General features: G+C 37.3%; 1 protein-coding gene across 4 annotated transcripts in view; it reads right to left on the bottom strand.

The window, feature by feature from the left end:
- Window positions 1-660: 660 nt before the first annotated feature.
- The window catches only part of ANO5 (anoctamin 5), a 94516-nt gene continuing 76448 nt past the window's right edge, over window positions 661-18728 (bottom strand). For all 4 annotated transcript variants that reach the window (XM_066364394.1, XM_066364381.1, XM_066364389.1 and 1 more), the window contains 5 exons: window positions 16200-16330; window positions 11149-11354; window positions 8898-9076; window positions 7185-7290; window positions 661-4128 (listed from right to left, as the gene is read on the bottom strand). In XM_066364394.1, the coding sequence (XP_066220491.1) occupies window positions 3907-4128; window positions 7185-7290; window positions 8898-9076; window positions 11149-11354; window positions 16200-16330 (844 nt within the window). In that variant the 3' untranslated portion in view covers window positions 661-3906. The remainder of the gene's footprint in view (window positions 4129-7184; window positions 7291-8897; window positions 9077-11148; window positions 11355-16199; window positions 16331-18728) is intronic.

Here is an 18728-nt window from a genome sequence, read left to right on the forward strand (position 1 = left end):
AACGGGGAGAGACAGACAGACAGACTCCCGCATGTGCCCGAACGGGATCCACCCGGCACGCCCACCAGGGGCGACACTCTGCCCACCAAGGGGCGATGCTCTGCCCCTCTGGGGCGTTGCTCTGTTGCGACCAGAGCCACTCTAGCACCTGGGGCAGAGGCCAAGGAGCCATCCCCAGCGCCCGGGCCATCTTTGCTCCAATGGAGCCTCGCTGCGGGAGGGGAAGAGAAAGACAGAGAGGAAGGAGAGGGGGAGGGGTGGAGAAGCAAATGGGTGCTTCTCCTGTGTGCCCTGGCTGGGAATCGAACCTGGGACTTCTGCACGCCAGGCCGCCGCTCTACCACTGAGCCAACCGGCCAGGGCCACATCACCATTTTGTTGTAAGAACTTAGTTCATGTCAAAATATAGTTTAAAATTAAGTACTACTTTATTCACTGAGGGAATGTGAATCTAAGAGTTTTACTTAAGAACAACTTTCCCTGCATACATGCATGCCACTTCCTCACTCATGAGTACACACACACACCACACACAAAGTGGAAGAAAGAAAGAGAAAGCAGGACTTATTTTCTTGGCTAACAGCATGGCATATAGTCACTCATAGGAAGACATACCTAGTTGTATGTATTGGGGGATGAAAGCAGTTACCTCAGGCACACTGAACCATGCTACTTTTTATTATTACCACGAATTTTTACATAATGTTGGAATAACTGACATCTTAAATTATTACACACAAAGAGGAAGACTAATAATTTGTTTAGAAAAATAATATAAAACATAGTGAATCATGGTAGCAAACTTGTAAGCCTGGCCAATGGTACTCCTTGCAATGTTCTTTTCCTTAATAACATTATTTGATAACAACTATTGCTGACTAAAAACAACTATTAGAGAAGTTCTTTCAAAACAATAGATTCCCCTTTTGAATGAGCAGTGCAAATCCCTCACCCTCCACTGTTGTCACTCAACGGAGGTGCGGGCTACACATTGCTTCAGACACTACAGAACCACCTGGAGTCAGTTTGACTTTTGATATATAATAGTTTCCAAATTGAAATCTGCTTGGTTTCTCTCTCCCTCTCACTAGATGGCTGAGGAAAGAGACCTTCCTCTTACCACCCCTACAGCTGCACCAGGACGCCTTACGACACTGCTTTCCCCATGGACACGAGCACAGGTCCATCAGCAGGGCACTCTTTCATCTCCTTCCTCTGTCCCTCCTCTCCTCTTCTTCATCTTCTTATTCCGTCCTTCTTCTCCTTGATAACTTGCTTAATGGCTTAGACAGAAGGAGAATGTTAAATCCAGAAGGAGTCATGAGACACAAAAATAAGACAGCATTCTATTTAATTAAGAGATTCCCTTCCTGACATAATACTCTAAAATCAATGTTTTGAAGTGGATTTTGCTTCTTGTGTTCAAAGAAAAACTGAAGAAGGCAAGGATTACAGATGACATTTGAAAAGAGTTATATATTTTTCAGCTTTTGCACTTAAAATTATTTCAAATAAAATCTCAAATGTGTCCTGGAACATTTCTGAAAAAGTAACTATGAGTTTGATTGGATGATAACAACATCTGCTATGCTGATAAATACCAACTTACATTTGTTACTCAGGTGCTCTTAATTCAGCCCTCCCATAATAAACAATAGGTTTAATTAGATAAGACAAATCTACTTGAATAGACTAGTCTTCGAACTTGGGCTAGCAAGCTTTTAAGAAAATGATGGATACTTTATTCATTTTAAAATCTGTGAAACTAGGAGAAACTTCTTAGTAGAAAACTGAAACATGATTACAAAATATTTATCAATATCTTAAAAGAAAAATATCTACAATCTATTAATTTGTTTTAAAAATTACTATTTCCTCTCTTGTCCTCTATACATCCAAGTAACCCAACATTTGAGTTGGTTTAAAATTAAAATATACAGGCTACTTTGTGAGATAAATATGTCTTTATTTTCTTACAATCTAACTCTATAAATGCTGTTAGGCCATAAAAATTAAAAGCTATAAGAAACCAATTTCCACATTCTTATTTTTATTAGCACCCAGGAAGGAAGCAATATGAACTGTGCACAGTGTACAATATCATATTAATGCAGAGTTTCATTTAACAAGTCAAACATACTGCACCTCTGGCTTACTTTGTAGTGACCCTGACTGGTTTTCTCAAGCAAGATAGATTAACTCCTCCACATGTGAAATAATGCTTCAATAATGAGATCGTTACAAATTACACAAAAAATGTTCATAAAATCTACCCAGTGGATGACAAATCATTACTGCCAATATTGGGATAACTGCCTCATGTTTTATATATCCATAATCTTCAGATCTAAATGCTTAATATTGATCATTAGTTAATACTATCTGCCATATTCTTAATACTGACAATTCCACAAAAATATACTAGCATCAAATAATGAAACACTACTTCTTTAAAAAAATTGCAACAAAGTTTCTTCTTTTGTGTGCAATTAAAAAACACTATTTTTTGAAATTGAAGTATAATTTAAAACTAGAGAGTCAAATAATATAATTGTATCTCTCAGTCTGTAATGTTAAAACATACACATACACACACACATACTTATACACACAAAGCATTTTTAAGGAAAAAACAAATAAGAACTAGCATATATGTATCATAGGTCTAAGTACAAAAGAGATAATTCAACATTTTTTTTAACTCAGCTATCAAATCCATCACCTCATTCTTACTTAGTTGATCCACTTTTCATGTTAAACTCTGTGACTGATGTTAAACTGGTAAGTTCTCCAAAGCAGGTTCACATTTGAGATGTTACATCACATCAAATCAACAGCCAATAATACCATTTTCGTGTCAAAGGCATAGGGACAAGGCACTGAGCATTGTATAAAGGGATGAATCAATACAAAAGGTCGTAAATGCATTAAAAGATTTGAGATTGATTCAAACAAAAAAATCAAATTTCATAAACAGCTTCTACTTACACAAATACCTAATGCCCAAACTTCATGATGCAAAAAAGGCATTGTAGAAGACAAATAATTTTTAAAAATAATTCAACGATTTTTTAAGGTAAAAAAATTAATCATTATACATTGTCTTGCACTCCTTAACTGGTAAGAAGAGACATTTACTGCTTTGTAATAGTTTTCATTTATTTGAAGACCTGAAGCAATGTAATAACTTTTTAATGTTCTTTTCCAGATAAGACAATCCAGTCTTAAACTACTTTTACCAAAATGTTATCTTTAAAGAACTGAGTTGTCTTTTGTTGAAACCCAAATGTTCAATCTCTTGAAAACTTAAGTTTGCATTTACCTGAAAGGACTATATGAGATTCTGATGGAAGCTTAACTTACACAGGACAATTTCAGAAACAATCCCCTGCCATGAAATCTACCCAATATATCTAATATGTGAGTTTTCTTATGTCATCTGATTCTGGTTTTTCATCTGCATATTCTAAAATGGCACGATAAACATGGCTCTTAGGCCCCTTAACTTCTTCTCTTTTTTTCCCAACATTTTCTTGATGGGAAAGAGATATCAAACCATCAAGCAGAGGACCGTGAAATTGTGCAGAGACACTGGAAGGTGATGGGACAACCCAAGTCCAGTGTTTACTTAGCAACTGCAACATTCCATGATTTTCCATATTCTGATTTCACACGTACTTTTCACAAGCAGTTACAGAGTCCTGGAAAAAAATATCTAGGGAGAGCCCAGCCAGTGGAGCAGACAAAGTTGGCCTCTATAAAAGTATGTAAAAGTGCTTTTACACGGAGTTTTTTTAAAAAAGAGAGAAAGAAGAAGAAGGGGTAACATGAACACATGGCTTCTGGCTCTAACCCAGGAAAAGTGTGAAGCTAGACAGGCAACCAGCTGCTTACTCATTTTGTTGACTAGATTGTGGATTTGGCCAGCTGTACTTTGTTTTCCTGAATCATGAATTCCTTGGCAAATTCAGTAGAACCAATTCTTAAGTCCTCTTTCAATTTTTTAAGCTCAAAGTCATGGAGAATCTTCACTGTCATTAGCTTTTCTCGCTTGATTCTCTCCACAACATCTTTTGGAACATCAGGGATCATCCAGGCCAACAGAAATTTAACTAAAAACACAACGTGCTAGAGAAAACAGAAAAAAAAAATCCAAAATACTGCTAGAATCGTCAAATGTTCAGCAGGAAGTTCTTACCAATCATTCATTCATTCAATAAACTGTGTTCAATTCAGGAAGTACAAGGAAAATAAAAGAAGGTTTCTGTCCTGAAACTTCCTACAAAGGCCAATAGTAAACAAATAAATATATTCTAAAATATGTCATACAGAAATTGAATTTTAACACGGTTACTGAATATGCTCTTTATCTATGCACCTTCCTGAAAACCTAATAGAATATTTTAAAATAAATTTTAAAAAATGATATAACTTACAAAGACAAAATGGGAGGGAACAGAGATAACAGGCTCCAGAGTAATTAAAGCTGGCACTTAACCCTGTAACTGGTGACATGGTCAGGGTAGGAACCAGTAAGACAAAAGCCAGTTTTGTTTTAGTTCATCAGAAAAGCTCAGGGAAGAAAGTACTAAGGCCTTTGAAGGTATCAGTGTGGGAGGAGTTGGAAACCAGATTTAGTTAAAAATTTGTATAAGGAGCTGTTGAATTTCCAGAACCTCTTTCCCATCCATATCCACGTATTACTTCTCTCTGACCTCACCTTGGAAGCAGCTGAAATGAAAACAGAAAGCTGTGGACGGAGAGACACCAGAGATAATGACAGGATGCCACTGGAAACAGGGAAACAGGAGAAATTCCGCATATTGAATTCTGAGGTCCCTAGTCCCTTCTGCCTTGCTCAGCTGTCAGAATGTAGGTGGCCATGAAACTGCTCCACAGACAGGTTGGAGGACTTTTCTCTGCGGACAATAACTCTATGAAATTAGAACTACAGCTATCAAAACTTTGTAGGTCTCAAACGGAAAGGTCTCCTTCCTGTATTACCACACAATCCGCCAAGCAACATCCCTCATGTATGCACACAAAGTGAAGTCAGCTCTCCTGGCTTCACTCTGAAATACGAGCAGATCATCAAGAACCACCAAATATGCAAGCAAGTATCTAACATGAAAGAGAAAGGTTGAAAGACAAAAACAAGAACTAAGAGGAAACAGAGTGGTGAACAGAGCAAAAGAATAGCAGGATAAAAATACAAAGATATAAATCCATCTATTTATAGAAAAAAAATTGATAAGTAAAATTTCAAAACAGAAGGCCCTGGCCGGTTGGCTCAGCGGTAGAGCGTCGGCCTGGTGTGCGGGGGGACCCAGGTTCGATTCCCGGCCAGGGCACATAGGAGAAGCGCTCATTTGCTTCTCCACCCCGCCCCCCTCCTTCCTCTCTGTCTCTCTCTTCCCCTCCCGCAGCCAAGGCTCCATTGGAGCAGAGATGGCCCAGGCGCTGGAGATGGCTCCTTGGCCTCTGCCCCAGGCGCTAGAGTGGCTCTGGTGGCGGCAGCGCAACGCCTCAGAGGGGCAGAGCATTGCCCCCTGGTGGGCAGAGAGTCGCCCCTGGTGGGCGTGCCGGGTGGATCCCGGTCGGGCGCATGCTGGAGTCTGTCTGACTGTCTCTCCCCATTTCCAGCTTCAGAAAAATACAAAAAAAAACACACAAAAAAAAAAACAAAAAAAAAATTTCAAAACAGAAAATGTAACATCTGAACAGAAGTCCCAGAAAGAACAGAGAAAAGAAGGAAATTATCAAAGAAAAAAGACAAGGAAATTTTCTCAACTTGAATACAGGGTATAGTCAAGGTCCAGAACCATAAATATGATCCAATATAAAAAAACTGTCTCGTGAAATTTCATGAAAGAAGGACTATTGAGAGAATTCTCAAAGGTTACTGACATATAAAAAGGTCATCAAGACTAGGGAGTCAGAATGGCACTGAATTTTACGACAACACTGGAAGCTGACAGAAAATTGAGCAATGTCTTCAAAAATTCCAGGAATACCTAAATAAAGTTGGCTGAAAATTTTCAGGAAAAATGACTTTCAATCCTGAATTGCATGCCAATCAATCATCTATAAGAAAGGAAAATAAGTTTTGAATATGCAAGTTTTCAAAAACTGATTGCCCATAATTTTCTTCGACAAATTACTGAAAGATGTGCTTCATTAAAAGAAGCTAGTAATCCAAAAATGGGAGAAATATAGATTGCAGAAAATAGAGTATTTAATATAAGAGAAGGTGAAGAGAAGTTCCAGAAAGATGGTGAGTCAGAGCCTAGGATGATTAAAAAAAGACAATAATAATGAATAAACAAAAACAAAAAAATCAAAAGATTCCTGGTGTAATTTACCAAACTGCAAAGGTGATGTAATGTGGGGGTGAAAGTGATAAGTTCATAAGGAACTGAGAGAGACAGAGAGAGGAAAAACAGGTGGCGAAATATTACATAAGAGTGCTCTCTTTTTTGAGCATGTAAAATTATATGACTTTTAAATTACATGTATAAAAATAAAATAATGAAAAACTGATTAGACTGTGTATGTGTTAGACTTCCATATTGGGTTTACTGTAGAGGGGAAAGTGCCTTACACTGATCTATCTCTCCTTTACTGGCTTTCCTGTCTTATGATTGGTAAGACTCATTTTACAACTTAGTCAAATAACAACTCTGTATTGGCTCTTTTTTTATGGTATGCCTCACATCTATAATTGTGCTAGAAATTCCACAAGGGAGTAACATAATAAGGCTTAGGAGTTAGACATCTTCATTAAAACCCAGGTTTAATATTAGCTGATTATCTTTTAACCAAATACCTTTTGCTAAGTCTCAGATTAATTTTTCAAGGGTGAATAACTTATAAGGTCTTATTATGGTCTCTGGAAGCAATACATAATAGGTATACGGTAAGTTCAGGGGGTTATCTACCCTTTTCCTCACCCTCAAGGGATGTGGTCATATTTTTTTCTTTTCTATAACCTTAAAATCTTCAACAGCAGTAAGTGGATAATAGGCAATCATTTTACTGAAAATATCTCTAAGTTGCTTTTTATGACAATACATCAAAACAATTTGTTTAGATAATGCTAATCTTCTGCTGAGCAGATACCTTTAGAAATATATGACTAAAAGGAGCAAACTGATTACCTGAAGTGAATGTTAAAAAGGGCTTACCTCTATAACTATGATGAAGGTCATCTTGGCAGCAAGAACATGCCAGAACTGCATATTATGAAAGTATTTAAGTTCATGATCAGGAGGATATCTGTAATCTTTATACCTGAAAGAGAAATGCAAAAAATCAGCTATGGCTTCAAATAGAGGGACCTAACATACATTCTGTTTACTCTTAAGAGACCCTTTTAGTTGACCTCAAAAGTCACAGTAAGAAAACTGCTGACACGAAACATTTATCTTCCTTATATAATAAAACCCATGGCCTGATATTGCCTATGTCCACTATGGATGTAGCAGGAGACACAGGGATGCTTCTCTCCTGCCTTTCAAGACAGATTCTGCCATCTCCATTCCCTTTCTTCCTACCCTAACACAGTTAGTGCTGCCCTTCACCTGAGCGAAACCAATTGTCTCCTGCTATTAAATTTTTAAAAAAGCATTTTAATCCCAATCCTTTTTGATCTTTCAAGAAAAAAACTTGACATTGTTGACTATTTCTATTTTCTTGAAATTCTATTTTCTCTTGGCTTATCTGACACTCCTTTATTTTTCTTTCTTCCTCACTGTCCTTTTGGAGTATTCTTAATGCTCAATTGTGTGAACTCATTGTTTTCTACAAAATTGCTAGACAGATGTCCTTCAGAGTTAAATCCAGTGATAGCATCAAGAAACGTGATACAAGTATCCATGCTCTTGACATGCTAGGATTCCTCTAAATGCAAATATGAAATATAACAATGCTTCTGTCCTTCTGTGTTACAACATGCTACTGTTTCTTTGTTGAAATCCAAGATAAAGCCTGACCAGGCGGTGGTGCAGTGGATTGAGCACGGGCTCATCTGGTTTGAGCAAAAAAAGCTCACCAGCTTGGACTCAAGGTCACTGGCTCGAGCAAGGGGTTACTCGTTCTGCTGAAGGCCTGTGGTCAAGGCACATATGAGAAAGCAATCAATGAACAACTAAGGTCTCGCAATGAAAAACTGACGATTGATGCTTCTCATCTCTCTCCGTTCCTGTTTGTCTGTCCCTGTCTATCCCTCTATCTGACTCTCTCTCTGTCTCTGAAAAAAAAAAAAAGAAATGCAAGATAAAGCAATTGGTTTAAGATTTAAGTTAAGGGACCTTGATGGTCTATCTATCTATTTACTAAAATATAAGAAAATAACTATATACAGATTATATATACTTAAATCCTAGAGCAAAAAGATCCTCACAGTACATGAGATAAGACACTAAGTGTGGAAAGGACAGGTTTATGAATTCAATTTCACACTCACTACATGAAAGCCTTTAAGTGAAATAAATGGTAAATTAATCATATTTTTATTTCTTTTTTACTCTGTCATTTTTGAGGACATATAATTAAGTTCAAGTAGATTAAAATCACATATAATACACTTATACTGGATAAGCTATAGATAATACAACTTGGAATCAAGGGGCATTTGTTGGTGAGAATTCTTTCCAGTAAATTCAGGAAATTAAAAGCAATTCAAAATGGACATTATATTCATCCATAATATTCTCTTATTTTGGGGCATTCTACATTTCCAAATCAGAATCATATACTGTGTGAATTCTAGAATTGACACACTTCATTTGTCCAGCAATGTAAAGTAAGCCCTTTACATTGTAAGGCATGAAGGAAATACAGAACTTAAGAAATACATTTAAAAGGCTAAATTAAAGCAAAAGAAAAAAAGAGGAAACCTGCAAGTGGTCCAGTCTCGTTTTCCCATCGGCGCAGTGTTGTTTGGTAAGTCAGCTATCAGGAATGTTGACAGACTGTTATTGACATATCCTTTCAAAGGTTCAGTGGCATTTACTGAGTAGGCATAGTAGTAAACTAAACGAGGAATGATGTCCGATGTAAATGCAACAATAAAAGCCTAAAGGACAAAGCAAGAAGGAGATCATGAACTAACAATCTAGTTTTAAAAATATCTGATTTGGGGCCTAGCTGGTTGGCTCAGTGGTAGCATGTTGGCCCAGCATGTGGAAGTCCTGGGTTCAATTACTGGCCAGGGCACACAAGAGAAGCACCCATTTGCTTCTCTACCTTTTCTTCTCTCTTTTCTCTCTCTCTCTTTCCCTCACACAGCCAAGGCTCCATTGAAGCTAAGTTGGCCCTGGCACTGAGGATGGCTCCATGGCCTTGGTCTTACACGCTAGAATGCCTCCCATTGCAATGGAGCAACACCCCAGATGGGCAGAACATCGCCCCCTAGTGGGCATGCTGGTGGATCCCAGTTGGGCGCATGTGGGAGTTGGTCTCTCTGCCTTCCTACTTCTTACTTCAGGAAAAAAATTGTTTTTGATTTGTATAACTCTGTTACATGTGCTGTGTATATGTGTGTGTGTGTGTGTGTGTGTGTGTGTGTGTGTGTGTGTGTGTGTGTGTATGTGTGTGTGTGTAGGAGGTCAAGAGGGAGGGAATAAAGAGAAGTCCATGAGCTGGTAAATATCCCACAGTTTAGTGCAATTAATTTCAGTATTTTATTTCATAGAAACGGTATTTCCCCATCTTTTCCTAAGCACTAAATAGTATAAATAGCATGTTTCCTTTCCAGTAGGTAAGTCCATTTAAGACCACCTGGTTCAGGCCCTGGCAGATTGGCTCAGTGGTAGAGCATCCGCCTGGTGTGTGGGAGTCCTGGGTTTGATTCCCAGCAGGGCACACAGGAGAAGCGCCCATCTGCTTCTCTGCCCTTCCCCTTCTCCTTCCTCTCTGTCTCTCTCTTCCCCTCCCGCAGCCAAGGCTCCATTGGAGCAAAGTTGGTAGGGTGCTGAGGATGGCTCTGTGGCCTCTGCCTCAGGCGTTAGAATGGCTCTGGTTGCAACAGAGCAACGCCCCAGAGGGGCAGAGCATCGCCCCCTGGAGGGCATGCCGGGTGGATCCCGGTCAGGCGCATGTGGGAGTCTGTCTGACTGCCTCCGCGTTTCCAACTTCAGAAAACAAAAACAAAAAAACACCTGGCTCTGACAGCTACATTTTTAGTGGCAGATTTTTAAAAAATTTTGAATATTACTTTGACTGTTACTAGTCCATTCAGGTTTTCTATCACTGAATAAATTTTGGCAGTTCTCATTTTCTAAAATGTAATAATTTCCAATAGATTCTAAAATTTATTGAAATAGAGATGTACATAGCCGTCTCTCAATTTTCTCATCTGTATGTTGTAACTCTTTCTTATTTAAGATTTTCAGAGTTTTGCTTATTTTTGTCTTTCAAACAAGCTAATTATTGATTTATTACCAATTACATTGCTTTTTGTTTGTTTTCTAATTTGATTATTCCAGTTTATAACTTTGATAACTCTCTTACTTCTTTATATTGATTAGCTTTACAGTTTTCCTCAGTGTGAATGCAGTTCATTCTCTGGCTGTAGTTTATAACTTTATGTATAATCAAGATTTAATTGTATTATTCAAATCCTTTATACCATGATTTGTTTCCTGTCTACTATATTTTCCCATGTATAAGACGCACCTTAATTTTGTGGCCTGAAATTTGAAAAAAAAAATTGTATTACATACAATTTTTTGAATTCAAGTTTTATTCATCATAAATTTTATACAACTGCTCATCACTGTCAAATGCAAGTGAAAAAATTACAACCACTGTATAAAGCACACCCAGTTTTTAGACCCCAAATTTTTCAAAAAAAGGTGTGTCTTATACATGGGGAAATATGGTACTTTGTCACATGCTATATGAAACTGTACTGTGGTATTTTAGTAAGAGTAATTTTACACCTTTCCATGTATTTTTAATAAAAATTTCCATGTCACAGAAATCTCTAAGTTTTTCAGTGCATAAAAGCTGAGGAGTATTTTATCTTAATGGACTGTCACCATGATGAAGTCAGTACAAATAAAGATTGAGTTAAGCATCACTCATGTTGCCCCATCCGCAAGAAAACAAAAGACAAAGTCACCCCACTGAAACAGGTCCACTTACATTACTTGCAACAGAAAGGACAGCCATTCCATAGAGAATGTCTTGCCAAACACCTATGCAATGAGCTTTAGCAGCCACAGGCCTCCTGTACTGAGTGGTAAGTTTCCAGGCATCCACTCGAATCTCCAAAATATTATTCAACAAAGCAAGAAGAGGAGCCAAAGGAAAAGAGGCCACAAATAATGTAACAAATCCAAATTGGATAACTGTAGGAAAAAAAAGAAATTGTGAACTCATTATTGTAGAAGGGAAAAGAGGGAACACTGTCCACTTCCTGCACTTTGGAAATATCTACACCTGCAAAATAGCCCAGGTCTCTTTCCATTTGCCCACTTCCTCCCCACGGAAACATAGTGACTTTCTGCTTGCTAAAACAGGAAGGAGAAACAGAGCATGCATAGGTCAGTTCAGTCCTTGCGGTTTCTTTTGAGATCTGCATACATACAGAAAGTATCTCTTCTTGTTAGATAAAATATTCTTGTTAAAACATAGCCTTTTATTATAGTCTATGTTTAGATCTATGCTAATCTAGCCTTTATTATGCTAGTACTGTCACAGTATTGCAGTAATCAAGTTTTTTGTTCTGCTAATCTAAGTACTTTTTGAGATCAGGAATAATGTCTGATTCATTGTGAATGCTTCTAATAGCCAGTATGAGCTGGGTATATAAAAGTACTCAACTATAAGCCTTATGAATGAATGCATTATTTAAGATTAGATGAATAGATAAATAGGCAGTGAAAAACAAGATACTTGAGAAGAAACCAGAAACTGAATCATCTAAAGCAGGGGTAGCCAACCTTTTTATACCTACCACCCACTTCTGTATCTCTGTTAGTAGTAAAATTTTCTAACCGCCCTGGGTTCCACAGTAATGGTGATTTATAAAGTAGGGAAGTAACTTTACTTTATAAAATTTATAAAGCAGAGTTACAGCAAGTTAAAGCATACAATAATAATTACCAAGTACTCTATGTTGGATTTTCACTAAGTTTTGCAGAATAAATCTTTCTATAACAACTTACTATAGTTAAATCTATCTTTTTATTTATACTTTGGTTGCTCTGCTATTGCCCACCATAAAAGGTGAAACGCCCACTAGTGGGCAGTAGGGACCAGGTTGACTACCACTGATCTAAAGCATCAAATATATATAAATTATATGTGGGCAGAGGAAATATACATTTTCTAGAATGAAGTATGTATTTGTTAAAATCCTGATCCTTTGTGATATCTTGACATCTTTCTAAATAAGTTCTACTCTCTTCATTTAGACTTAACACCTGTGTAAACTGGCTTCTCTCCCCATTTTTGTATTGTTTTTTGTTTGTTTGTTTGTTTCCAGCAATACCTGGAATAAAATAATCCATGCAACTGGCAGTCTTATGAGGCTTCCCACCTGAGTGAAAACAAAAAAATAATAGGAGATATGGCAATGGCTTTCCATTGAACAAAAAAAAGGAAAGAATCTTCCACTAGTCTTCTGTTTTTAGGTGAATCTTGAGTATTTCTGGATTTCAACTTTTCTTTTAAAATTTTCTCATAAAAAATCAGCCTTGTCATCTAGTACAAATAGACTCATTTCCTGCCTTCTCTATTAACCCAAGAAATAAGAAATGAAGAGGAAGTAGTATGTAGAAACAGCTTAAATTTCCCATGCTCAAATTCTATAGATCTTCACCTAAAATCTTTGAGACCCATAGGAAGTTAACTAACCTACCCACATTTCAGTATCAACTAAAATAAAATGAAGTGAATAATGACTACTCCATAAATGTTTCAAGATTAGAGATAACACTGGGGAACAACTTTTTTATCATTTTCTGTTGCATGAGGTTTTAGAACTGTTTCTATATACTGCTGCATTGCTGTTTCCAAATCTGAAATCCATTTTTTGGTGCATGCTGTAGTTTTTATGCAATTTTAATTTCTTTTTGTTACAGTTAATGGCATGCATTGGTTTTTAAATTGGAGTTAAAGGGCAATGACTCTTGGATTGAACATAACCACAAGGCAATTAATGTTTTAAACATCACTTTTACATAATTATAGTTGTTTTTAAATGTAAAAATTATTATCTGATAAAAACATCCTCTTATTTTGTTTTAAGATTGAATCATGGCTTTTTTGAGTAGGTGTAAATGTAAGAACAGTCCTGACAACTTCTGTTATATATGTGGCTGTTACACACTTCAACATCAAAGGTACAATATTTCATCATTTGTGACACATGCATTATTGCCTATTTCAAGTTCCCCTTGGTGATCAAGACAAGAATTGGGCTCCTCATATTGTGTGTCATAATTGTGAGGAAATGCTTTGTGAATGGACAAAAGGAAAATGCAAAGGAATGCCTTTTGGTATTCCCATGGTTTGGCGTGAATCTAAGGACCACAGCAGTGACTGTTATTTCTTTCTGATCTGTACAAAGGACATCGGCAAGAAAAAAAGGCATATGATCGCATATACTAATATTCCTTCAGCAATACGACCTATCCCACACTCTGAGACACTCCCGGTTCCAGTTTTCAATGACTTTATTTCTTCTAAGGACGGAGAAAGTGAATATGGTGATCAAGTGTATTTTGATAAGATGCATAAGGAAATGGTTGTAGAATCTGAAGGGTCTTCTGATGCCAAGCAGTCATTAGCCCCTCAGCAGTTTAGCCAACCTGAACTGAATGACTTAGTAAGAGATTTGGGCCTATCAAAGAACGCAGATGAGTTATTAGCCTCCAGGCTTCAAGAAAAGAATGTACTTCACTGGAGAGCTAATGTATCCCATTTCAGAAAGCGTGAACAAATTTTTGTGGACTTTTTTCCCAAAGACAAACACTTTGTTTACTGTCATGATATCAGTAGTCTTCTCAGCCAGCTAGGTATTCCCACTTACAGTCCAAGAAAATGGTGGCTATTTCTTGACAGTTCTAAACAGAGTCAGAAATGTGTTCTACAAAACGGTAATGTTTATGCAGCGGTTCCAGTTGGTTATTCAACTAATCTGTGAGAAGATTATAATGATATAAAAATTGTCCTCAACTTTCTAAAGTATGAAGAGCATAACTGGATCACTTGTGTGGATCTTAAAATGGTAAATTTCCTGCTAGGACAACAGAGCAGTTTCATGAAGTATCCTTGCTTTCTGTGTTTGTGGAACAGCCGAGCTTGGGAGAAACACTGGACATAGAAGGAGTGGCCGAAACGTGAAGCTCTGGAAGTAGGATGCAAAATATTGTGAATGAACCTGTAGTTAATCGAGATAGGTTCATTTTTCCCCCACTTCACATCACACTTGGCTTAATAAAGCAGTTTGTTCAGGCTTTGAATAGAGAAAGTGAATGTTTCAACATATTATTTCTGCTTTTCCTGCCTTGACTTTTGAGAAGATAAAAGCAGGTGTATTCAATGGACCTCAAATTCAAACCCTATACGTGATGAAGAATTTGCCAGGAAGATGAATAAGGAGGAGAAAGCAGCATGGCAGTCTTTTGTGGCAGTTACAAAGAACTTTCTTGGCAACAAAAAAGCAGAAAACTATGAACTTTTGGTTCAAAGGAACTGTTGGCTTCCACAACATTGGATGTAACATGAGCGTTAAGAGTCACTTCCTGCACAGTCACCTTGATAAGTTTTTTGAAAATCTTGGAGCTGTCAGTGATGAGCAGACTACTGCTGGAGCATCAAACGTGATTGTCCTCAACAAGTACACAAACACAAGAGCTACAAATGCAAATTTTTGCCTGAATAGAATTTAAGTAAGTTCTGTGCAAATTTTATGATTAAAATAAGTGTTTTAATATGTTGTTTTGAAATTGTAGACAAATTCTGATGCAATCGTGTCTTTTAGTGTATTAGTTTATTTATTGCATTATATAAATTATTATATTTTCACAAAGCTGATGCCCAAGAAGACATTCTACTTCATTATGTTAAACTAAATGTTGAAAATTTTACAGTAAGATAAAAACTTAAGATCTTGAATTGCAAAAACCCTGTAGCTTACATAGAAAATTAATGTCAGATTTGAGATCAGCACACTTGAATTAGGTAAGAACAAGTGTTTTTGTGGATGCAACAAAAATTTTGTTCCCCAGTGTAATGTATGTAAAATATCCAGAATAAATTAACGTAGTCCTGTCTCAATAAATGGTAGTTGATCTTTTCAAACCCTGATTTCATATTTTAATTTCAGTGATAGTCTGGTACATTTATACACAAATTCATCTGAAACTTATACAAGTAAAAACTACAGCCTTATCACTGCATCGAGCAAGGGCTACCTAATTTTATAGCCAGTTACACAAACAAGACTTCTATTTGTCCTAAATATATCTACTTTAATCCAGGTAGCATAGGTATGTAGTACAGTGGCAAATCAGTAACAATTTCAGACCATTTCATTCATTCCCCCATAACTTAATGGTCCTTAAGAATAAGTTTAAAAATTGTCCTAGGTTCACCAGAGGGGCAGAGAAATGTCACCAGAAGCAAACACTGTGAGTAGACTATACAAGTAGCTACCACTATTCTCTCTCCTAAAATTTCACCTTAAGATGTCTTCTTTGGTCAATCCTTAGAATATTTTATGCATTTATTATGCTCAATTTAGGTTTCCCTTGAATAACTGCTTTTAGCCTTCTTCTAAGCATGAAATAAAGGAAACACTAAATATATATCAGTCGCTGGAAATGGTTTCAAATTATTCTCTCTCTGAGCTGTCACTGAGGCAAACAAAGGAAAATAGCTATGTACACTAATTTGAGACAGGTATTAATAAGTGATTCTTATTTTATTTCACTCAATATTAACATTCATATGATAAAAAATATAAGATTGGTGTTTTGAAACTAACTTCATTCTACATTCTATTTGGTGGGTAGTCAATTTTGAACCAGTCTTTTCTCTATATATCCATCTAGCTTCTCATCTACTGTCCAATGATTTATTGAACACCTACTATGTCCAAACCAAGAAGAAATACTAAGAGCTGGGAAAAACACTTATTTTACTCAGCCTTACTCCATGTTTCACGGCAAGTAGTTGAATATTACCTGTTTCTAAGTATTCATAGAATAGTCCAAGATTTCCAAAAGTTTCAAGGTCATGATCCTGCTCCCATCGACTATACAGCTTTTCAGAGTTGGTTCGAGCTTTTCGGCGTCTCCACCAATTCAGAGCCAAGCTGTTGGAAGTGTGGAAGTGATAAAAATAAATACATGAAATAGAGTTTTTAAAAAGGGTTACAGAATCAGAGGGTTAGATCTAGAAAATGGCAGTAAGAAAGGTTAAGTTACTTAAGACCAAAGAGCGAGGAGAGATAAGTCCAAATCAAAATCTGATGTTCTTTTTATAACACAGGCCAAAGTAAAAAAATATTTATTGGGGTGATTAAGAAAATATGAACACTCTAAATCTCCCAATAGGAATATATTTTACACAGATACAGTTCTGTTAAAGAGCATGTGGAAGAAAGGATTACTACAGAACTGTTGTTTCTCTTTAATTCACTAACTGTATGTTGTCACGATACTAAGGACACTCAAGGAAATGAGAAATTGGTTACAATAGAAAATGCATGACAAAAAAACCCAGACTTATCTAACACATGGAAATAAATGCAATAATCTTAAACAAAATATTACCTATCTAAATTCCATAGTATATAAAAAATAACAATATGATATGGTTGGATTACTTTAAGAAACAAACAGTTTTTTAAATTTTATTAGAAAATCAATGTACTAAAACACATCAACAGATTTAAGAAGAAAACATAAAATCATGTCAATTGTTGCAGAAAAATACACCTGATATATTAAAAGCATCTATTTATGACAGAAGGTGGAAAAAGAAGAAAATTACCTCAATCTGATCAAAAGCATCTACCAAAGTTGTGGGTGAATATTATTCTTAATAGGGGAAAGTTAGAAGCATTCCCTTTAGAATCAAGAATAAAATAAGGGAGCACATGATCACATTCAAGACTCTACTGGAGATCTTAGCCAGCACAGTAAGATGAAAAAAAAAAAAGGCAAAGAAATTGAAAACAAAGGCATAATCTATAATTATTAATAATTTTTTTTTTGTTTTTTTTGTGTGTGTTTTTTTTTTTACAGAGACAGAGGATATCAGAGAGAGGGACAGAAAGGGACAGACAGACAGGAACGAAGAGAGATGAGAAGCATCAATCATCAGTTTTTCGTTGCAACACCTTAGTTCATTGATTGCTTTCTCGAAATATGTGCCTTGACTGCGGGCCTTCAGCAGACCGAGTAACCCCTTGCTCAAGCCAGCGACCTTGGGTCCAAGCTGGTGAGCTTTGCAGAAACCAGATGAGCCCACGTTCAAGCTGGCGACCTCGGGGTCTCGAACCTGGGTCTTCCGCATCCCAGTCTGATGCTCTATCCACTGCGCCACCGCCTGGTCAGGCAATAATGTTTTGATTGCATAGAAAATCCAAATGGAGTTAGACAAAAATTATTAGAATTAACTAGTAGAGTATATGAATATATTTCATTTCTATATACCTACAAAACACAGGTATAAAACATAATTTTAAAAAAGATGCCTTGGCCCTGGCCATTTGGCACAGTGCTAGAGCATCATCCCGGCATGTGTAAGTCTGGGTTCAATTACTGGCCAGGGCACACAGGAGAAGTGCTCATCTGCTTCTCCACCCTTCCCCTTCTCCTTCTTCTCTATTTCTCTCTTCCCCTCCTACAGCCAAGGCTCCACTGGAGCAAAGTTGGCCCTGGCACCGAGGATGGCTCCATGGCCTCCACCTCAGGCTAGAATGACTCCAGTTGCAATGGAGCAACACCCCAGATGGGCAGAGCATCGCCCCCTAGTGGGCATACTGGGTGGATCCTGGTCGGGCTCATGTGGGAGTCTCTCTGCCTCCCCACTTCTCACCTCAGAGAAACATACACACACACACACACAGAAGATGCCTCAAAGGCCTAAATATAAGATCTGAAACAATAAATTACACAGAAGAAAACATAGGTACTCTGCCTCCCCATTTCTCACCTCAGAGAAACACACACACACACACACACAGAAGATGCCTCAAAGGCCTAAATATAAGATCTGAAACAATAAATTACACAGAAGAAAACTTACAGACCTTGGCTATAGAGAGTATTTTATGAATTTGAGCCCAAAGGCAAGGGAAGTTCAGGAAAAATAAATGAATGGGACTATATCAAACTAAAATCTTCTGCACAGTAAAAGAAACCAATAACAAAACAAAGGGCAGCTAACCAAATGGGAGATATTATTTACAAAACAACACCTTCAATAAGGAGTCACTATCCAAAATACAGGCCCTGGCCAGTGGCTCAGTGGATAGAGCATCAGCCCAGTGTATGGACATTCTCAGTTTGATTCCCAGTCAGGGCATATAAGCAGAGAGACCATCTGTTTCTCTCCCTCTCCCTCTCCCTCTCCCTCCTCTCCCTCCTCTCCCTCCTCTCCCTCTCCACCTTCTCTTCCACTTCCCCTCCCACAGCCAGTGGTTTGACTGGCTCAAGTGTGGCCCTAAATGCTGAGGATAGCTCCATTGGAGTCTATCATCTTCA

Source organism: Saccopteryx leptura, chromosome 1 (genome assembly GCF_036850995.1).
Source record: "Saccopteryx leptura isolate mSacLep1 chromosome 1, mSacLep1_pri_phased_curated, whole genome shotgun sequence".
Classification (NCBI taxonomy): Eukaryota; Metazoa; Chordata; class Mammalia; order Chiroptera; family Emballonuridae; genus Saccopteryx; species Saccopteryx leptura.